Source organism: Choloepus didactylus, chromosome 15 (assembly GCF_015220235.1).
Source record: "Choloepus didactylus isolate mChoDid1 chromosome 15, mChoDid1.pri, whole genome shotgun sequence".
Taxonomy (NCBI): Eukaryota; Metazoa; Chordata; class Mammalia; order Pilosa; family Megalonychidae; genus Choloepus; species Choloepus didactylus.
The window spans coordinates 70,044,164-70,064,477 of NC_051321.1; the positions used below are offsets into that span (position 1 = coordinate 70,044,164).

A 20,314-nucleotide genomic window follows, 5' to 3' on the forward strand; every position below is an offset into this window, starting at 1 on the left:
AGGGGCTGTCAGCTCCGGGAAGGAGAAGGGAGAACTGCAGTGGCAGCCCTTATCGGAAACTCATTCTGCTGATCCAAACTCCAACCATAGATAGACGGAGACCAGACACCAGAGAATCTGAGAGCAGCCAGCCCAGCAGAGAGGAGACAGGCATAGAAAAAAAACAACACGAAAAACTCCAATATAAAAGCGGAGGATTTTTAGAGTTCTGGTGAACATAGAAAGGGGAAGGGCCCTGAGGCGCATATGCAAATCCTGAAGAAAAGCTGATCTCTCTGCCCTGTGGACCTTTCCTTAATGGCCCTGGTTGCTTTGTCTCTTAGCATTTCAATAACCCATTATATCTGTGAGGAGGGCCCTTTTTTTTTTTTTTTTTTTAATCCTTTTTTCTTTTTCTAAAACAATTACTCTAAGAAGCCCAATACAGAAAGCTTCAAAGACCTGCAATTTGGGCAGGTCAAGTCAAGAGCAGAACTAGGAGAGCTCTGAGACAAAACGCAATAATCCAGTGGCTGAGAAAATTCACTAAACACCACAACTTCCCAAGAAAAGGGGGGTGTCCGCTCACAGCCATCATCCTGGTGGACAGGAAACACTCCTGCCCATCGCCAGCCCCATAGCCCAGAACTGCCCCAGACAACCCAGTGTGACAGAAGTGCTTCAAATAACAGGCACACACCACAAAACTGGGCGTGGACATTAGCCTTCCCTGCAACCTCAGCTGATTGTCCCAGAGTTGGGAAGGTAGAGCAGTGTGAATTAACAAAGCCCCATTCAGCCATCATTTCAGCAGACTGGGAGCCTCCCTACACAGCCCAGCAGCCCAGAACTGCCCTGGGGGGACGGCACTCACCTGTGACATAGCACAGTCATCCCTCAACAGAGGACCAGGGGGTGCACGGCCTGGAAGAGGGGCCCACTTGCAAGTCTCAGGAGCCATACGCCAATACCAAGGACTTGTGGGTCAGTGGCAGAGACAAACTGTGGCAGGACTGAACTGAAGGATTAGACTATTGCAGCAGCCTTAAAACTCTAGGATCACCAGGGAGATTTGATTGTTAGAGCCACCCCCCCTCCCTGACTGCCCAGAAACACGCCCCATATACAGGGCAGGCAACACCAACTACACACGCAAGCTTGGTACACCAATTGGACCCCACAAGACTCACTCCCCCACTCACCACAAAGGCTAAGCAGGGGAGGACTGGCTTGTGGAGAACAGGTGACTCGTGGACACCACCTGCTGGTTAGTTAGAGAAAGTGTACTCCACGAAGCTGTAGATCTGATAAATTAGAGATAAGGACTTCAGTTGGTCTACAAATCCTAAAAGAACCCTATCAAGTTCAGCAAATGCCACGAGGCCAAAAACAACAGAAAATTATAAAGCATGTGAAAAAAACAGACGATATGGATAACCCAAGCCCAAGCACCCAAATCAAAAGATCAGAAGAGACACAGCACCTAGAGCAGCTACTCAAAGAACTAAAGATGAACAATGAGACCATAGTACGGGAGACAAAGGAAATCAAGAAGACACTAGAAGAGCATAAAGAAGACATTGCAAGACTAAATAAAAAAACGGATGATCTTATGGAAATTAAAGAAACTGTTGACCAAATTAAAAAGATTCTGGACACTCATAGTACAAGACTAGAGGAAGTTGAACAACGAATCAGTGACCTGGAAGATGACAGAATGGAAAATGAAAGCATAAAAGAAAGAATGGGGAAAAAAATTGAAAAAATCGAAATGGACCTCAGGGATATGATAGATAATATGAAACGTCCAAATATAAGACTCATTGGTGTCCCAGAAGGGGAAGAAAAGGGTAAAGGTCTAGGAAGAGTATTCAAAGAAATTGTTGGGGAAAACTTCTCAAATCTTCTAAACAACATAAATACACAAATCATAAATGCTCAGAGAACTCCAAATAGAATAAATCCAAATAAATCCACTCTGAGACATATACTGATCACACTGTCAAACACAGAAGAGAAGGAGCAAGTTCTGAAAGCAGCAAGAGAAAAGCAATTCACCACATACAAAGGAAACAGCATCAGACTAAGTAGTGACTACTCAGCAGCCACCATGGAGGCAAGAAGGCAGGGGCAGGATATATTTAAAATTCTGAGTGAGAAAAATTTCCAGCCAAGAATACTTTATCCAGCAAAGCTCTCCTTCAAATTTGAGGGAGAGCTTAAATTTTTCACAGACAAACAAATGCTGAGAGAATTTGCTAACAAGAGACCTGCCCTACTGGAGATACTCAAGGGAGCCCTACAGACAGAGAAACAAAGAAAGGACAGAGAGACTTGGAGAAAGGTTCAGTACTAAAGAGATTTGGTATGGGTACAATAAAGGATATTAATAGACAGAGGGGAAAAATATGACAAACATAAACCAAAGGATAAGATGGCTGATTCAAGAAATGCCTTCACGGTTATAACATTGAATGTAAATGGATTAAACTCCCCAATTAAAAGATATAGATTCGCAGAATGGATCAAAAAAAATGAACCATCAATATGTTGCATACAAGAGACTCATCTTAGACACAGGGACACAAAGAAACTGAAAGTGAAAGGATGGAAAAAAATATTTCATGCAAGCTACAGCCAAAAGAAAGCAGGTGTAGCAATATTAATCTCAGATAAAATAGACTTCAAATGCAGGGATGTTTTGAGAGACAAAGAAGGCCACTACATACTAATAAAAGGGGTAATTCAGCAAGAAGAAATAACAATCGTAAATGTCTATGCACCCAATCAAGGTGCCACAAAATACATGAGAGAAACACTGGCAAAACTAAAGGAAGCAATTGATGTTTCCACAGTAATTGTGGGAGACTTCAACACATCACTCTCTCCTATAGATAGATCAACCAGACAGAAGACCAATAAGGAAATTGAAAACCTAAACAATCTGATAAATGAATTAGATTTAACAGACATATACAGGACATTACATCCCAAATCACCAGAATACACATACTTTTCTAGTGCTCACGGAACTTTCTCCAGAATAGATCATATGCTGGGACATAAAACAAGCCTCAATAAATTTAAAAAGACTGAAATTATTCAAAGCACATTCTCTGACCACAATGGAATACAATTAGAAGTCAATAACCATCAGAGACTTAGAAAATTCACAAATACCTGGAGGTTAAACAACACACTCCTAAACAATCAGTGGGTTAAAGAAGAAATAGCAAGAGAAATTGCTAAATATATAGAGATGAATGAAAATGAGAACACAACATACCAAAACCTATGGGATGCAGCAAAAGCAGTGCTAAGGGGGAAATTTATAGCACTAAACGCATATATTAAAAAGGAAGAAAGAGCCAAAATCAAAGAACTAATGGATCAACTGAAGAAGCTAGAAAATGAACAGCAAACCAATCCTAAACCAAGTACAAGAAAAGAAATAACAAGGATTAAAGCAGAAATAAATGACATAGAGAACAAAAAAACAGAGAGGATAAATACCACCAAAAGTTGGTTCTTTGAGAAGATCAACAAGATTGACAAGCCCCTAGCTAGACTGACAAAATCAAAAAGAGAGAAGACCCATATAAACAAAATAATGAATGAAAAAGGTGACATAACTGCAGATCCTGAAGAAATTAAAAAAATTATAAGAGGATACTATGAACAACTGTATGGCAACAAACTGGATAATGTAGAGGAAATGGACAATTTCCTGGAAACATATGAACAACCTAGACTGACCAGAGAAGAAATAGAAGACCTCAACCAACCCATCACAAGCAAAGAGATCCAATCAGTCATCAAAAATCTTCCCACAAATAAATGCCCAGGGCCAGATGGCTTCACAGGGGAATTCTACCAAACTTTCCAGAAAGAACTGACACCAGTCTTACTCAAACTCTTTCAAAACATTGAAGAAAATGGAACACTACCTGACTCATTTTATGAAGCTAACATCAATCTAATACCAAAACCAGGCAAAGATGCTACAAAAAAGGAAAACTACCAGCCAATCTCCCTAATGAATATAGATGCAAAAATCCTCAACAAAATACTTGCAAATCGAATCCAAAGACACATTAAAAAAATCATATACCATGACCAAGTGGGGTTTATTCCAGGCATGCAAGGATGGTTCAACATAAGAAAATCAATCAATGTATTACAACACATTAACAAGTCAAAAGGGAAAAATCAATTGATCATCTCAATAGATACTGAAAAAGCATTTGACAAAATCCAACATCCCTTTTTGATAAAAACACTTCACAAGGTAGGAATTGAAGGAAACTTCCTCAACATGATAAAGAGCATATATGAAAAACCCACAGCCAGCATAATACTCAATGGTGAGAGACTGAAAGCCTTCCCTCTAAGATCAGGAACAAGACAAGGATGCCCGCTGTCACCACTGTTATTCAACATTGTGCTGGAAGTGCTAGCCAGGGCAATCCGGCAAGACAAAGAAATAAAAGGCATCCAAATTGGAAAAGAAGAAGTAAAACTGTCACTGTTTGCAGATGATATGATCTTATATCTAGAAAACCCTGAGAAATCGACGATACAGCTACTAGAGCTAATAAACAAATTTAGCAAAGTAGCGGGATACAAGATTAATGCACATAAGTCAGTAATGTTTCTATATGCTAGAAATGAACAAACTGAAGAGACACTCAAGAAAAAGATACCATTTTCAATAGCAACTAAAAAAATCAAGTACCTCGGAATAAACTTAACCAAAGATGTAAAAGACCTATACAAAGAAAACTACATAACTCTACTAAAAGAAATAGAAGGGGACCTTAAAAGATGGAAAAATATTCCATGTTCATGGATAGGAAGACTAAATGTCATTAAGATGTCAATTCTACCCAAACTCATCTACAGATTCAATGCAATCCCAATCAAAATTCCAACAACCTACTTTGCAGACTTGGAAAAGCTAGTTATCAAATTTATTTGGAAAGGGAAGATGCCTCGAATTGCTAAAGACACTCTAAAAAAGAAAAACGAAGTGGGAGGACTTACACTCCCTGACTTTGAAGCTTATCATAAAGCCACAGTTGCCAAAACAGCATGGTACTGGCACAAAGATAGACATATAGATCAATGGAATCGAATTGAGAATTCGGAGATAGCCCCTCAGATCTATGGCCGACTGATCTTTGATAAGGCCCCCAAAGTCACTGAACTGAGTCATAATGGTCTTTTCAACAAATGGGGCTGGGAGAGTTGGATATCCATATCCAAAAGAATGAAAGAGGACCCCTACCTCACCCCCTACACAAAAATTAACTCAAAATGGACCAAAGATCTCAATATAAAAGAAAGTACCATAAAACTCCTAGAAGATAATGTAGGAAAACATCTTCAAGACCTTGTATTAGGCGGCCACTTCCTAGACTTTACACCCAAAGCACAAGCAACAAAAGAGAAAATAGATAAATGGGAACTCCTCAAGCTTACAAGTTTCTGCACCTCAAAGGAATTTCTCAAAAAGGTAAAGAGGCAGCCAACTCAATGGGAAAAAATTTTTGGAAACCATGTATCTGACAAAAGACTGATATCTTGCATATATAAAGAAATCCTACAACTCAATGACAATAGTACAGTCGGCCCAATTATAAAATGGGCAAAAGATATGAAAAGACAGTTCTCTGAAGAGGAAATACAAATGGCCAAGAAACACATGAAAAAATGTTCAGCTTCACTAGCTATTAGAGAGATGCAAATTAAGACCACAATGAGATACCATCTAACACCGGTTAGAATGGCTGCCATTAAACAAAGAGGAAACTACAAATGCTGGAGGGGATGTGGAGAAATTGGAACTCTTATTCACTGTTGGTGGGACTGTATAATGGTTCAGCCACTCTGGAAGTGAGTCTGGCAGTTCCTTAGGAAACTAGATATAGAGTTACCATTCGATCCAGCGATTGCACTTCTCGGTATATACCCGGAAGATCGGAAAGCAGTGACACGAACAGATATCTGCACGCCAGTGCTCATAGCAGCATTATCCACAATTGCCAAGAGATGGAAACAACCCAAATGTCCTTCAACAGATGAGTGGATAAATAAAATGTGGTATATACACACGATGGAATACTACGCGGCAGTAAGAAGGAACGATCTCGTGAAACATATGACAACATGGATGAACCTTGAAGACATAATGCTGAGCGAAATAAGCCAGGCACAAAAAGAGAAATATTATATGCTACCACTAATGTGAACTTTGAAAAATGTAAAACAAATGGCATATAATGTAGAATGTAGGGGAACTAGGAATAGAGAGCAATTAAGGAAGGGGGAACAATAATCCAAGAAGAACAGATAAGCTATTTAACGTTCTGGGGATGCCCAGGAATGCCTATGGTCTGTTAATTTCTGATGGATATAGTAGGAGCAAGTTCACAGAAATGTTGCTATATTAGGTAACTTTCTTGGGGTAAAGTAGGAACATGTTGGAAGTTAAGCAGTTATCTTAGGTTAGTTGTCTTTTTCTTACTCCCTTGTTATGGTCTCTTTGAAATGTTCTTTTATTGTATGTTTGTTTCCTTTTTAACTTTTTTTTCATACAGTTGATTTAAAAAAGAAGGGAAAGTTAAAAAAAAAAAAAAAAAGAAAGAAAAACAAGGAAAAAAAAAGATGCAGTGCCCCCTTGAGGAGCCGGTGGAGAATGCAGGGGTATTTGCCTACCCCACCTCCATGGTTGCTAACATGACCACAGACATAGGGGACTGGTGGTTTGATGGGTTGAGCCCTCTACCACAGATTTTACCCTTGGGAAGACGGTTTCTGCAAAGGAGAGGCTAGGCCTCCCTATGGTTGTGCCTAAGAGCCTCCTCCCGAATGCCTCTTTGTTGCTCAGATGTGGCCCTGTCTCTCTAGCTAAGCCAACTTGAAAGGTGAAATCACTGCCCTCCCCACTACGTGGGATCAGACACCCAGGGGAGTGAATCTCCCTGGCAACGTGGAATATGACTCCCGGGGAGGAATGTAGACCTGGCATCGTGGGACGGAGAACATCTTCTTGACCAAAAGGGGGATGTGAAAGGAAATGAAATAAGCTTCAGTGGCAGAGAGAATCCAAAAGGAGCCGAGAGGTCACTCTGGTGGGCACTCTTATGCACACTTTAGACAACCCTTTTTAGGTTCTAAAGAATTGGGGTAGCTGGTGGTGGATACCTGAAACTATCAAACTACAACCCAGAACCCATGAATCTCGAAGACAGTTGTATAAAAATGTAGCTCATGAGGGGTGACAATGGGATTGGGAAAGCCATAAGGACCACACTCCACTTTGTCTAGTTTATGGATGGATGAGTAGAAAAATAGGGGAAGGAAACAAACAGACAAAGGTACCCAGTGTTCTTTTTTACTTCAATTGCTCTTTTTCACTCTAATTATTATTCTTGTTATTTTTGTGTGTGTGCTAATGAAGGTGTCAGGGATTGATTTGGGTGATGAATGTACAACTATGTAATGGTACTGTGAACAATCGAAAGTACGATTTGTTTTGTATGACTGCATGGTATATGAATATATCTCAATAAAATGAAGATTAAAAAAAGACATTTATGGGACAATTGAAAAATACTGGCTAGTTACTGTACAAAGAAATTATTGTTAATTCTTTAGGTATATCATTACAGTTTTGCATTTTTAAAAGAGTCCTTACTTCTTACAGGTACTTTCCAAATCATTTATGGATGAAATGATAAAATATTTGGGATTTGACTTGAAATATTCTACCAGGGAGGGGGAAGTAGAGGGCTATATCTAAATAAAAATTGGCCATATGTTGATAATTGGCCAAGATAATCACTATGGAAGTTGGTGATACGGCAGTGATATTGTACTACTTACTTTTACTCTTTACTTTGAATATGTTTGAAATTTTCCATAATAAAAAGCTAATTTTCATTTTTAAAATGGTATCTATAAGATGATCAAGTACAATGAAATTTAAAATATAGGTCAAGGGCAGTGTTTATATAACTCTTTAGGAAGTATGACCATGTCAAAACTAATCTAGTCACAAAAGACCATATATTGTATGAGTCCATTTACAGGAAATGTCCATAATAGGTAAATTCATAGAGACAGAAAATATATTAGTGGTTGCCTGGGCTTGGAGGAGGGGAGATGGCAGTAGGAACTGGGGAGAGATGGAGAGTGAATGCTAATGGGTACAGGGTTTCTTTTGAGGGTGATGAGAAAGTTTTAAAACTGACTGTGATGATAGATGGACAACTCCATAAATATTCTAAAAACCATTGAATCACATACTTTAGGCGAATTGCATTGTATATAAATTACAAATAAAGCTCTTGTTAAAAAATAAGTAATTTGGTGCTCAACAAATGCTTTAAAATAAGATAAAGGACTCCCCTCAAAATTATATCATTTCATATATTGATCCTAATTGGCATTTTCCTTCATCAGCACTTCCTGATTAATTCTTCCTGATAACTTTTATATTCTATGTCATGTCAGTTGTTAAGGACTCAGTTTAAACCAGCGACTCAACCCAAAATAGATTCTAGTTTGGTTTGATAAGTACTTTGGGATTCTGAGTCAATACTTTTATAATCTATAGTGGTTTAGCCCTGATGCAAACTGATTCACTAGATGGATTTTTTAAATTATTTTTGTTCACTATTAAGTAAAAAATTAATGGTTGTAGGTATGTACTTTTCACATTGTTTTCAGAGGAATAAATACAATCTTTCTGAAGGCTAATTTGCAAATATGTATCATGAAATTTTTTTAAAAGCTTATAACCTTCAACTATTTACTGCCCTTGTAAAAATTCATTCTAAGAAATTTATCAGAAATGTGGCCAAACTTAAACACAAAGATATTAATCACAGTGCTATATTTTAAAAAAAATGTAAGCAACCTAAATATTCAACAATAAATAATGGTTGAATAAATTACAGTAGTCATAAGTAGAATATTATAATCATTAAAGTTTTCAAAGGGAAAATGCTCATAGATATAAGGTAAGAATATCATGAAACTAAACTGCGTATATATATATATAATAATCATGCTTTTTGTAAAAACAAAACAAAGTAGTATCTATGCATTAAAAAAACAAAACCAGAATTAAACTCATGAAAATATTGAGTGGGATTATCAATGATTTTTACTTTGTTCTTTTAGGTATTTTCCAAACTCTCTACAATGAAAATTTTTGGTAATATAAGGTTTTTGTTTTTTTTTTTTTTACTTTCTTGGTTTTTGAGTTTTTTGGGGGGACGGTGGGGGAATTGATGGTAATGTAATATTTGACATTCAGCTAGTTAGTTCAATTTAATTTTTAATGTATTATTTTTATGTGTTTATTATTATTCTTAAAACACTTGCTATCTGTATTTTTTTCTCTCCCTTATATTAGGAAGTTCATTGAAGTCAACTTAGCCTTTCCTCATTCTCTCATTCTTTAGAATCTTCCCAGTCTTCCCTGCCTGTCTTGTGTACCTAAGGACACTTAGTAAATATTATTGCAAAGTCTATATTCTCTCTGGATGAGAATTCTAAAATGCAGATCCTAAAGAAGATACCTTAATATCAAATCTTATATTTATGTTGTACCCGATCACAGCTCCCGGAACACAGTAGATACTCAAACTCTTCTATGGCTATAATTAAACACAGGTTGGCAGCATGTAGGGAACCTGCACCGAATGGAAACTGTCACATCCAAGCTGAAGATAAAGTTCTCTGGGTTCAATTACATAAAATCATGCATATCATTGGAAGGTACCTTAAAAAAAAAAAACATTGAACCAATTCTCTCGTTTGCAAGTAAGAACCCAGAGCAGTGATACTAAGTGACTTGTCCGAATTCATACTGAGAGTTAATATTGGAGCCAGGACAATAGTTCAGGCTTTGGAATTCTCAACTCTAAGTTTATAACTCTAAGTTATAAACATTCTTCATGTCCTCAATTTTCAGAAATAAGTCTGTGATGTGTATTTTAGGTGTAAGCTTCATTCTTCACACAGTATGATCTTAGAGAGAAACCATGAACAGCTAACCTACAGGCATACCACCTTCAAAAGTCTGAGAACACTAAACCTGGAAGCTCCTGAAGGATCAGGGAAGGTCTTATTATTGCTAGTTTTGTATGACCTGGAAATGCCACAATACAGACTTGGCTCAAAGTGGATATCCTCACTGCAAGTTGGAGCCAGAAGCTGGATCTTGGGATTAGTTCAGCTCCCAAGCCATAAAGGATGACTATCCTTCTCAGCCTACCCCCTGCCTCATGCTGAACCACTGTCAAAGACCTCTGAATCATTCCTTAGCCCTGCATACTGGAGGAACCAGGGAGAAGATACTCAGTAGTCTCTTTCTTTAGGAGAGAACTGGACTGAGAGTGAGAATTCTATTCCAATCCCCCCACCCCGCCCACTCTAGCCAGAACAATGTATAACCCTTGTCATGAAGGCTTTATGAGTAAAGCCAGAAGTTCTACTACCTCCTACCAAGTAGGGAAACTATTTGGATAGAACACCACTCGCCTTCTGCTCTTGTCCTCTTGCTTGCAGCTTTTATATGCTCCCTGTATGCCTTCCCCACTGGTTGCATTCTTACCTGTTTGGCTAAGTGGATTCCAGGGCACATCCTGCTGCCCCCATCCAGAACAGCCAGCTTCAGAAGCCTGGAGACTGGACTGGTAGAGAGATTCCAATTCTGAGGTCTCCTGTTCTGTGTCTTGGTTCCAATGTGGATGCAAAAGGATGTGGTTTCTCTCAGGATAGACTGTGCAGGTATGGGAATCGAGGGGGGAAAACTTGACTCCTGGCCCAGGGACTCCATGTTTAAGCCGAGAATCATAGAGCCTTGTGATATTCACCCAGGAATCCAAGGGCAAAGAAACCCCCAAGTCAACACTGCTGCCTAGCTTCTTAGGCCTAGCATCTCTCACTTGGGATGGTTTCCCTTGGTGTGTACCTAACTCAGCCAACCTGGACAGTCCTTCCCCAGAAGTTTCACCATTAAGCAGCACAGAGTTCATAGCAAGAAGATGATGGTCAGCAGGCTCTTCCCAGGAAGGCAGTCTGTTGCTACAATCCAGAAATGGTTGCTGTTTTGCCCAAGGACAGTGGCCTTCCCCTTGACTCTGTGGGAAAGGAGTCTTGGAGTCAGAAGAGGAAGAGTTCTTCCTTAGACTATATGGCAAACTTCTATCCTGGGACTTAGTACCATCCCTCATGGAGGCACCTTGCATCCTCTGGAACTGCTCTGCCAGAGAGTGGACAAGCCCCTTTGTGCTTGGAAACTCTAGCCTATAATGCTCCTCACTGCCTCCATCCACTTTTGAAGTCAATGAAGTTTTGAGGCTTTTAGCTTTGAGGAATTGGTTAGTTTTCTGCACAGGATTAGGAGACTGAGGCACAGATGAGGAAGCAGCAGGCATTACGGGGTGGCAGTCCCTGTATGGGGGAAGGTTGGGTTGAGCTGATGAACTTGAAGGACTATAGCCTGGGCTGTGTACATCTTCTCTCTCAGAGGTGGCTGTTCCAGCTGGGTATGACCAAGGCAGCACCAGAGATGGGTCAGCAGGATTCTTCTTTTCTTGGAACAGTTGTTCTTGAGCAATGCCCCTCCCTTCTTGTGGAAGGAAGCTGCTACAGCTGCTGTTGTCACCCCTGTAGCCTTGCAGCTTACCCTCTGGAGTGTCCAATGGCACCCAACCATAGTGAGAATTCTTCTCAATCCTTCCTGGTGTTTTAGGTAAGCCCTGCCTGTTTAATGCAGAGGGGTCAGTGCTGTCCACCTCAACAGAAGTCAGAAGGCTCAAGGCAGATCTATTGGGGGAGCTGTGCTGTGGGACGGACAGGGCAGGGGATTCTGGGAATAGTGATGAGTGTGACTCATGGCAGGAAGCAGGTGAGTGAAAGAAAGAACGGGCCCCAAACTCTGTGTCTGTGTAGGGTTCCAGTTGGGCCTCCTGGTTCAACAATACTTGGAGCGGGATAGGCTGTTCACTGAAATAGATAGAAAGAGCAGTCATGAGCTGCCTTGATTGACAAGATAAACACTTACAAAAAAGTACTGTTCATTCCATTCCCATTTCTAACTATCCACAGAGGAAATGGTGAAAATAAATGGAAAGACACATGCAGAAGTAGAATCAACAGTTTAGAGGTTCACAAAAGAGAGGGCACATGGTCAGCTCACACCCGGGTAAATAGACAAGATTAATCCTCTCTTTATTACATGCTCTAACCAAAGTTGCACACAGTAATGTCAAGTTTTGCCAATATTCCTTGCCAATATTCCTCATTATCTGTGAAGTCCCAATCCAGTCGCATTCTACTTGCAAATTAGAAACAAAAATTGCTAGTCCCACATGCAGATGACATGAAAGGTAAGCAAAGCCTGGAAATCATTCACACCAAACAGTAAAAATTCAGGATGCTATATAAGGAGGGCAGTCCTATCTGGGGTCCTGAGGGGCAGCACAGCCAAAGGAACCAAGAGGCTACATGTACAGAGTACAGGCAATTTGGGCTCGTGGAAATCAGCCATTTCAAGTGAGTTTCAATAACCTGGATTTTGCTGTATGACTCAAAGTAATGTACTATGACAGCCTTGAGATTTGGGAGTGAGAGTAGGAATTAACTGCATTTCGCTGGTTTCTAATTGTTCTGTATTTCTGACTTAAAAACTCACTGTTGTAAGCAGTAAAATAAAACCTCACTCATTCACATACATCAAGTTGTATAAGAAGTTTCTGGAAAGAGTTTAGCTGCCTAAATTGCTTATATTCAAAACAAGTCTCTGATCAGATTTCTCTGATCAGCATTCAAATAGTGGAGTATACAATAAGAGAAAAGAAAAAGGAAGATTTTTGTTATGGGCATAAAATTTGAATGATAAAATACTATAAACTTTCTTGGGTTTAGTTACCCAGTCACCCTTATAACATCACAAAGAAAAAGATATTATACTTAATAGGAAATCTAATAATAAAAGGCAAAATTACCTAATGGTTAAGGACATGAACTTTGGAGTCAAACAGACCTGGATTTGAATTCCACACTTCTTCTACTTACTAGCTGAGTAATCTTGGGTACATTATTGATCCCCTAGTTTGCTAATAAATGTGCTAAATAATAGTCCCTATCTTATAGGTCATTGTGAGGATTAAATAAAATAAAACATATAAAGTGCTTAGTTTAATGCCTGGGCCTAGGCAAATGTTTGAAAAACGTTAGCTGCTTTTATTATATTTACATTTTGAAATTTAATCAGGCTTATTAACAGCCAAAATTAATTTTTATTTCTGTCCACCTATTATATGCTAGGGCTAAGATGTGAGAACTACAGCAATGGTTACCAGTATTTTTTTCCTAGTCCTGACCATAAGGATGTAAAACAAAGATAATTTTTGTGTCTCTTCAATCAAAGCAAGGAAAAGACAAGACTGTTTTCTCTGCTTATGTGAGAGACAGGAAGCATTGAAATTCCAAAATAAAGCAGGTTCTACCTCAACATGAAATGTAGCTCTAAGAGCCGTGTCTAAGACCATAATACATACAAATCATGTTAGTACACAAGTCCAGGGATAAACTCACCTGCAAGAAATTTGGACTAGTGGCCTATTGGTGATGCTATACTGTTTGCATCTTTCTGAGAACTATTAAGGAAAAGATGAGCAGTGGGATGAGCTTTTCACTGTATATCTGACCTGAGAGAAGGAAATTTTTTCAGAGAATTTATCTCTCTCCCCTGTAGTCATCAAGACCATGAGAGCTCTTACTATGGAGCACCCATGGTCACTTCCTCCCCTGGCATCCATAACCTAAAGTGGTTCCCAGGTACTACCTTGTTGGCTGAGGGAGGGTCTCCCCAGGAAGGGCTCCCCCCTGTGATGGGAGGCAGGCTGAGGGCTGCGACGGCTGCTGTGATGACTGCTGCTGCTGCATGCGATCCTGCAGGCTCCGTGCTTTTCGAATACTGATTTGCAACTTCTTATCGACTAGGGCTCTGCTATGCGTGCTACAGCTGGCACCATGCAGGGCAAGTCTTAGTTTAGCTAAAATGCAAAAGAAAATATAGCAGAAACAGAACACAAAACACAAACAAAAATAAAAAGAATAAAATTGAACCAAAAATGAGCAAAGACACGCAGGAAAACTCAAAATATGCAGCAGGAATGACAGGCATGGACCATGCATATGCTGTCCAGGGCACAGAGCTGGCTCTGGCTATAAGGAACCTTCATGGAAACCATGGAGACCAGAAGGGTTAATTCAAATAAAAAAGAACCAAATCAAAACAAAACAAACAAAAATAAATGAATTAAGAAGATAAACTGGTGTTTCCATCATAGAGGTTACCAATCTCGTTGTACTTTCCAAATGACCTGTCCACTCTGGTATCCATGCTGTGCTCCCAACCACCCCTTCCCAATGGCCAATAGCAGAAATCAGATCCAAACCTGCACCTGTCTTTATAGGACACAGCTTCTTGTAGGACACATTTAAAAATCAGATACCAATTCTAAGCCTTAGTCCCTTGCTGTAGGTAACCTTGTGATATTATATACCAGGAAGATAGGAGAAACATAAAGGAGACTCAGATGTTATAGTGGAAAGTCACAGGCCCAGGAAGTCACAGCCAATTTATTCAGTTCTTCTTGCATAAGCTTCACCTTACCACACAGTGAATAGAGAAAAAGCACATTTGAGGTCTAACTTTTTCTTAGGACAGAGTGTAGGCAAGGCTGGAGAAGTCATCTGTGGACTTTGGCTGACATTATCGCAGTAAATACCCATAGGCCTCAGTGACAGCCCCTGGCAAATTTAGAAATCTGGAAGGCAAAGATAGCTAAAGTGCCTCAGTTTGGGAAAACCAGAGTGAGAAGATAAAAAAGTTTTTATCCCATCTGAGTGATGACACTGGTAACACCTGTTGTGAGGTTAGTCAAAAGTGCCATAGCCATAGCAGTTAGAGTTACTTACACATAGCTTCGTTACAGAGAGCCAAAGCTGCAGCACAGTCTCCTTTCTGTTCCAGACGCAGCGACTCTTCAAATACTGAATCTGCTTCCTGCAGAGACCTCTCAAAGCCGTCACTCCTCCCTGAAAGGGCCAGCACTTTTCATTTTCATTAGAGTTCTTTCCAACTCTTCCTATGTACAGTTGTTTCCCTTCAGTCTGCACAGATCTTTGCTGCCAATCTTTTGATCTACCCTTATTCCAACTGTCCATTGCTATTAAAAATTCCCTAACATCAGTAGGAGATCCATTTTTGCCTTTAACCCAGAACTTACAAGGCCATGAAACAGGGGCATGTCATTGCTCACCACAGATTACAACCCCAAGACTTCTTAGGTAGTCACTCAAAGAAAGAACAAACTATTGTCTGTAGAAGGGAAGGGTCTTATGCCTGGAACTAAACTGCTCTTCCATAACAAACAAGATATATCTTGCCAACCTGTGTCAGAATGTTCCAGAGAGAACTCAACTGGTGTGTCAAGGCAAAGGTGGCTTTACTACTCTGTGGAAAGTTATCCACACCACTTCTTTCCTATATCTATCCACAGTCCTCTCTACACCATCTTGAACCGGAAAATCACTACACCTCTTGGGCACAGGTGATCTATGGTTCCTAACCTGGTATATCTACCAGGGCAGTTGAACTGCCCTGTTGTTGGTATGTATGCATGTACCTTTCATCAGCAGTACTAAGAATTTACTTTTATCATGCCCTTGCTCACCAGTCTACCCCCAAAAAGCCACTCTCTCATACAGTGAATATGAGATAGCCCTTCCTCCCCTCAAAATGAAAATGTGCCAAAGCAAGTGCAGAAGAGTCCAAGTACAATGCCAGATGAAAAAGACTAGAAAGTACTAAAAGGACAACTTTTATAAAAACAAAACCCTCACGTTTAAGTACCCTCTTGCCCTCTACTCACTCATAACCACAAATTGGTAGCAATCTGTTATGTAAGTTCACCTGCAATTGGGACTGACAGTATATTTTCACGAGGTCATTGGAAAAAAATAATCAACATGTCTGAGTCACTTCTCCCATCCCCCACTTACCTGCAGCTGGAAATGCTAAGAAAGGCCCTTCCACACCCCTAATATCCACTCCCTAATTCACCATAGCTTTTGGACAGCAATGGGAAGACAATGGGAGGAGCAGGTTGGTTCTGAAGAACTTGGCATTCAGGTTCCACCCCACCTTCCGAGATGTGGCCGCCCAACCCCCAGGAAAACTTTATAATCAGAAGTAGGTGGCTAGAGCCATAATGAAAAAAAAAGAAACAAGACAGGACAGTTACCTACTTTACAGTGATCTAGGCAAACTATAGTGGATCAATCACTGCACCAGATTTTATTTTTTATTGTACTAGATTTTAATATTTATTCTCCAGAATCTTAGCACTCCATTCCTTGCTTTTCCAAGAGATGCTGAACCAGAGTGTATGAAGAATTGACAATAAAATATAGCCAGTGGGAAACCCTCCTAACTTTAATGTACTACCCAACTGATGGGGCGGCAAGTGGAAGGCAAGAGAGTGAGATGACAAGATACAGGTTTCAGGGCCTATTTAAGGTAGATACCTCAGCTGTGTTGGACCCTTATTTTGAAGGCTAGTTTCTTTTGGCACTAAGTGGCATCCTAAATAAATTCTAGGAAGAAAGAAAGTGATTAACATCATACAGGTGGGAAGCTTAAGTAGAGCCCATGCAAGTTGTGTGAGATTGAAAGATGAGTCATCACAGGATCAAAGGTAGTCAGGCTCTGTTCTCTGCTCCTGTTTTGCTGATCCACTTCCCTGATGCTATAGGTGGAAAATCTCAAAGGGATGTTTTTGCCAGCAAGTAGAGTGTAGCTCCCTACCCGTTCCGCTATTTCTGAATTGTGACTAGTTGATTTATGACTTCTAAAGAGATTCATGGGAAGCATTTTTCATAAAAAATATATTTTATCTCTAATCTATAGGCTTTTAATAGATGTCCCCAAAATCAGTACCTATCTCCAATCAATAGGCTTGTCACTTCCTACTTTAACTCTCACAGGAATGGTTGAATTAAGATAAAATATTAACTTTGCTAAAGAGAAGACAGAGAACTTAAAAGCTTGCATAATTTTTTCTTCCACCTCTTTCTGTTCCCAACACCCACAACTTAACGTTCACAAAACAATTACCCTGATTTTGCAATTCATCTAAGTCCATGAAGCGGCTGGGATGAGGGTTAAAGCCTTTAGCTGCTTCTAATTCTTTCTCCCGTTTCCTTCGAAGTTCCTGTTCCTGGGCCCTCCTGGCCACCTCTTCCTGCAATTCATCCAGTTCACTTTTAGAAGATATCTCCCCACCTGGGATACAAGCAAGAGAGATCATAAGTTGCTACATTTCCATACCAGGAATAAGCACCTGTTGAATTTATAGCCACTGAATCGCTTTTCCTTTGGAAATCTCAGATTCAACTTGGAATTAATGTTTTGAGTAGTACTTTCCATATGTGATTCAGAGTGGGACCAGCACAGTGAACCATAATAATAATAATAATAATAATAATAAATATTTACTCAATGTTTCATAACAACAATAACAACATGACAACTAACAACTGTTGAGTACTTACAATGTGCCAAGCATAATTTTAAGCACTTTTACATATATTATATTACTTAATTCTCACAACTTATGAGGTAGACACTATTATCCCCATTTTAGGGATAAGGAAACCGAGTCACAAAGGGGATAAATAGCTTGTCCAAGATAACACAGATGGTCACATTACGAGGATACAGAACGAGGCTAAAGAATGGGGAGCAGCTGCTTATTATGAGCAGAATGTTCAAACTAGGTTGAACTTAAATGTTTAGAAATGGACAGAGATGACAGTAGCACTATGAGAATAACTAACAGTGCTGAATGGTGCATAAATGTGGTGGAAAGGGGGAGCTCAGAGTCACGTATGTCACCAGAAGGAAAGTTGGAGGTTAAAAGATGGGAATGTATAAAACGGTGAAACTTGTGGTCGGCAATGTCCGTGATTAACTGTACAAATATTAGAAATCTCTTTCATGAACCAGAACAAATGTATGACACTATAACTAGAAGTTAACAATAGACGGGCATACAGGGAAAAAATACACCCATTGCAAACTATATACTACAGTCAGTAGTATTTCAACGTTCTTTCATCAACAGTAACAAATGTACTATACGAATACTATGAGTCAACAATGGAGTGGGGGTGGTTAGGGGTTGGAAGGATTTGAGTTTCCTTTCTTTGTCTTTATTTGTTTTCTGGAGTAATGAAAATGTTCTAAAAATTGAAAAAAAATTAATTGTGGCGATGGTTACAGAGCTGTATGTTGGTACCGGGGGCAACTGATTGTACACTTTGGATCTTTGAATAATTGTATGGTATGTAAACAATCTCAATTTAAAAAAATGTAAAAAAACATTGATTAAGACATTTCCAGATAAATAAAAGCTGAGGGAGTTCATCACACTAGACTGCCTTTACAAGAGATGCTAAAGAGAGTTCTACAGGTTTAAAGGAAAGGACAATAGACAACAGATCAAAGCCACATGAAGAAAGAAAGATCTCCAGTAAGGGTAAGAACATGGGTAATTATGAATGACAGTACTATTGTATTTTTGGTTTGTAAGTCTACTTTTGACTTCCTACAGGATCTAAAAAGCAAATGCATAAAATGTAATGAGAAACCAGTAGTTTTTGACTCACGATGTATAGACACATAATTTTTGATGGGGGGAGGGACACAGAGAGGTACAGAAACATAGTGTGTACTATTCAAGTTAAGTTGATACCAAAGAAAACAAGAATGTTATAGATTTAGGCTGTTAAATTGAAGCCCCAAGGTAACTATAAAGAAAATATTAGAGGGAGAGTTGGGCAAGATGGCGGCATAGAGAGGAGTGGAAGCTAAGTAGTCTCCCTGGAACAACTACAAAAAACCAGAAACAACTAGTAAATAATCCAGAATAACTGCAGGGGGACAAACGAGACCATCCATTCATCATTCACCAACCTGAATTGGGAGGAATGCCCAAGAACACAGCATAAAATCTGTAAGTAAAATCTGTAAGTAAAACCTGCGGAACCAGGTCGGGAGACCCCCTCCCCCATAGCCCGAGCTGCGGAGCCTTGTGGTGCCACAGAGAAGCTCTCTCCCAGCAAGCGAATACAGCTCAGCTGAGCTCCAACTGGGGTTTTAAGTAGCGAGTGTGAACTGCTCACTACAGGTACGCAGCCCCAAAAAACAGACAGAGGCTTTGGGTGACGACTGACCTGGGAGAGCCGGAGGGTCACCTTGGACTGGGTCTGAAGGGGACTATCTGTTTCTTTTTTGGCTCAGTGGAGAAAGCCCCAGTCATTTTCAGTTTCCAGGGCTGTGACTCTGGGAAGGGTGGAGACACCACAAGCAGAGAGCGAGACCATTGAAATGCTAATGACCTCCACCTGAGGGGTCTGTCTTCTCTAGGAGGAAAGGGGTGGGGCCCTTTCCATTCAGCACCAGACCCCAGAGCCTGGGGGAACACGGCCATACCTCCTCACACCAGTCAAGAATTATAGGCTAACAGGCATCACCTGCTGGGCAGAAAAGCGCAGTGACCTGAGGCATCAAAGGGTGGAGCAATTTTCTAAGACACACCCACACGGAAACCAGATACTGAATATTTCTTCCCTCTGGGACCTGAGCCTGTTCTGGTCTGAGAAAACCCAATTTGGATAACCAAGGAAACCATGCCTAGACAACAGAAAATTACAACCTACACTAAGAAAAACAAAGTTATGGCCCAGTCAAAGGAACAAACATACGCTTCAACTGAGATACAGGAATTTAAACAACTAATGCTAAATCAATTCCAAAAGTTTAGAGAAGATATTGCAAAAATACAGGCTGTAAAGGAAGAACTGGACATGTATACGGCAGAAATCAAAAGTTCAAAAAACCTACTAGTAGAATCTATGGAACTGAAAGGCACAACACAAGAGATGAAAGACACAATGGAAACATACAACAGCAGATCTCAAGAGGCAGAAGAAAACACTCAGGAACTGGAGAACAAAACACCTGAAAGCCTACATGCAAAGGAGCAGGTGGAGAAAAGAATGGAAAAATATGAGCAACATCTCCGGGAACTCAAGGATGAAACAAAGTACAATAATGTACATATCATTGGTATCCCAGAAGGAGAAGAGAAGCGAAAGGGGGCAGAAGCAATAATAGAGGAAATAATTAATGAAAATTTCCCATCTCTTGTGAAAGACATAAAATTACAGATCCAAGAAGCGC

At 39.9% G+C, this 20,314-nt stretch overlaps 1 protein-coding gene across 11 annotated transcripts in view; it reads right to left on the bottom strand.

Moving 5' to 3' along the window:
* USP54 (ubiquitin specific peptidase 54) overlaps positions 1 to 20,314 on the bottom strand; it is a 175,335-nt gene that overhangs the window by 9,823 nt on the left and 145,198 nt on the right. For 9 of the 11 annotated variants that reach the window (XR_005211808.1, XM_037804115.1, XM_037804116.1 and 6 more), the window contains 4 exons: positions 17,186 to 17,353; positions 14,986 to 15,105; positions 13,847 to 14,057; positions 10,607 to 12,003 (listed from right to left, as the gene is read on the bottom strand). Coding sequence is in view for 10 of the 11 variants with exons in the window: in XM_037804115.1 (XP_037660043.1) it covers positions 10,607 to 12,003; positions 13,847 to 14,057; positions 14,986 to 15,105; positions 17,186 to 17,353 (1,896 nt within the window). In the remaining variant the exon portion in view is untranslated. Of the gene's footprint in view, positions 1 to 10,606; positions 12,004 to 13,846; positions 14,058 to 14,985; positions 15,106 to 17,185; positions 17,354 to 20,314 lie in introns of those variants that run through there. The other 2 variants (XM_037804121.1, XM_037804122.1) reach the window with 2 other exon arrangements.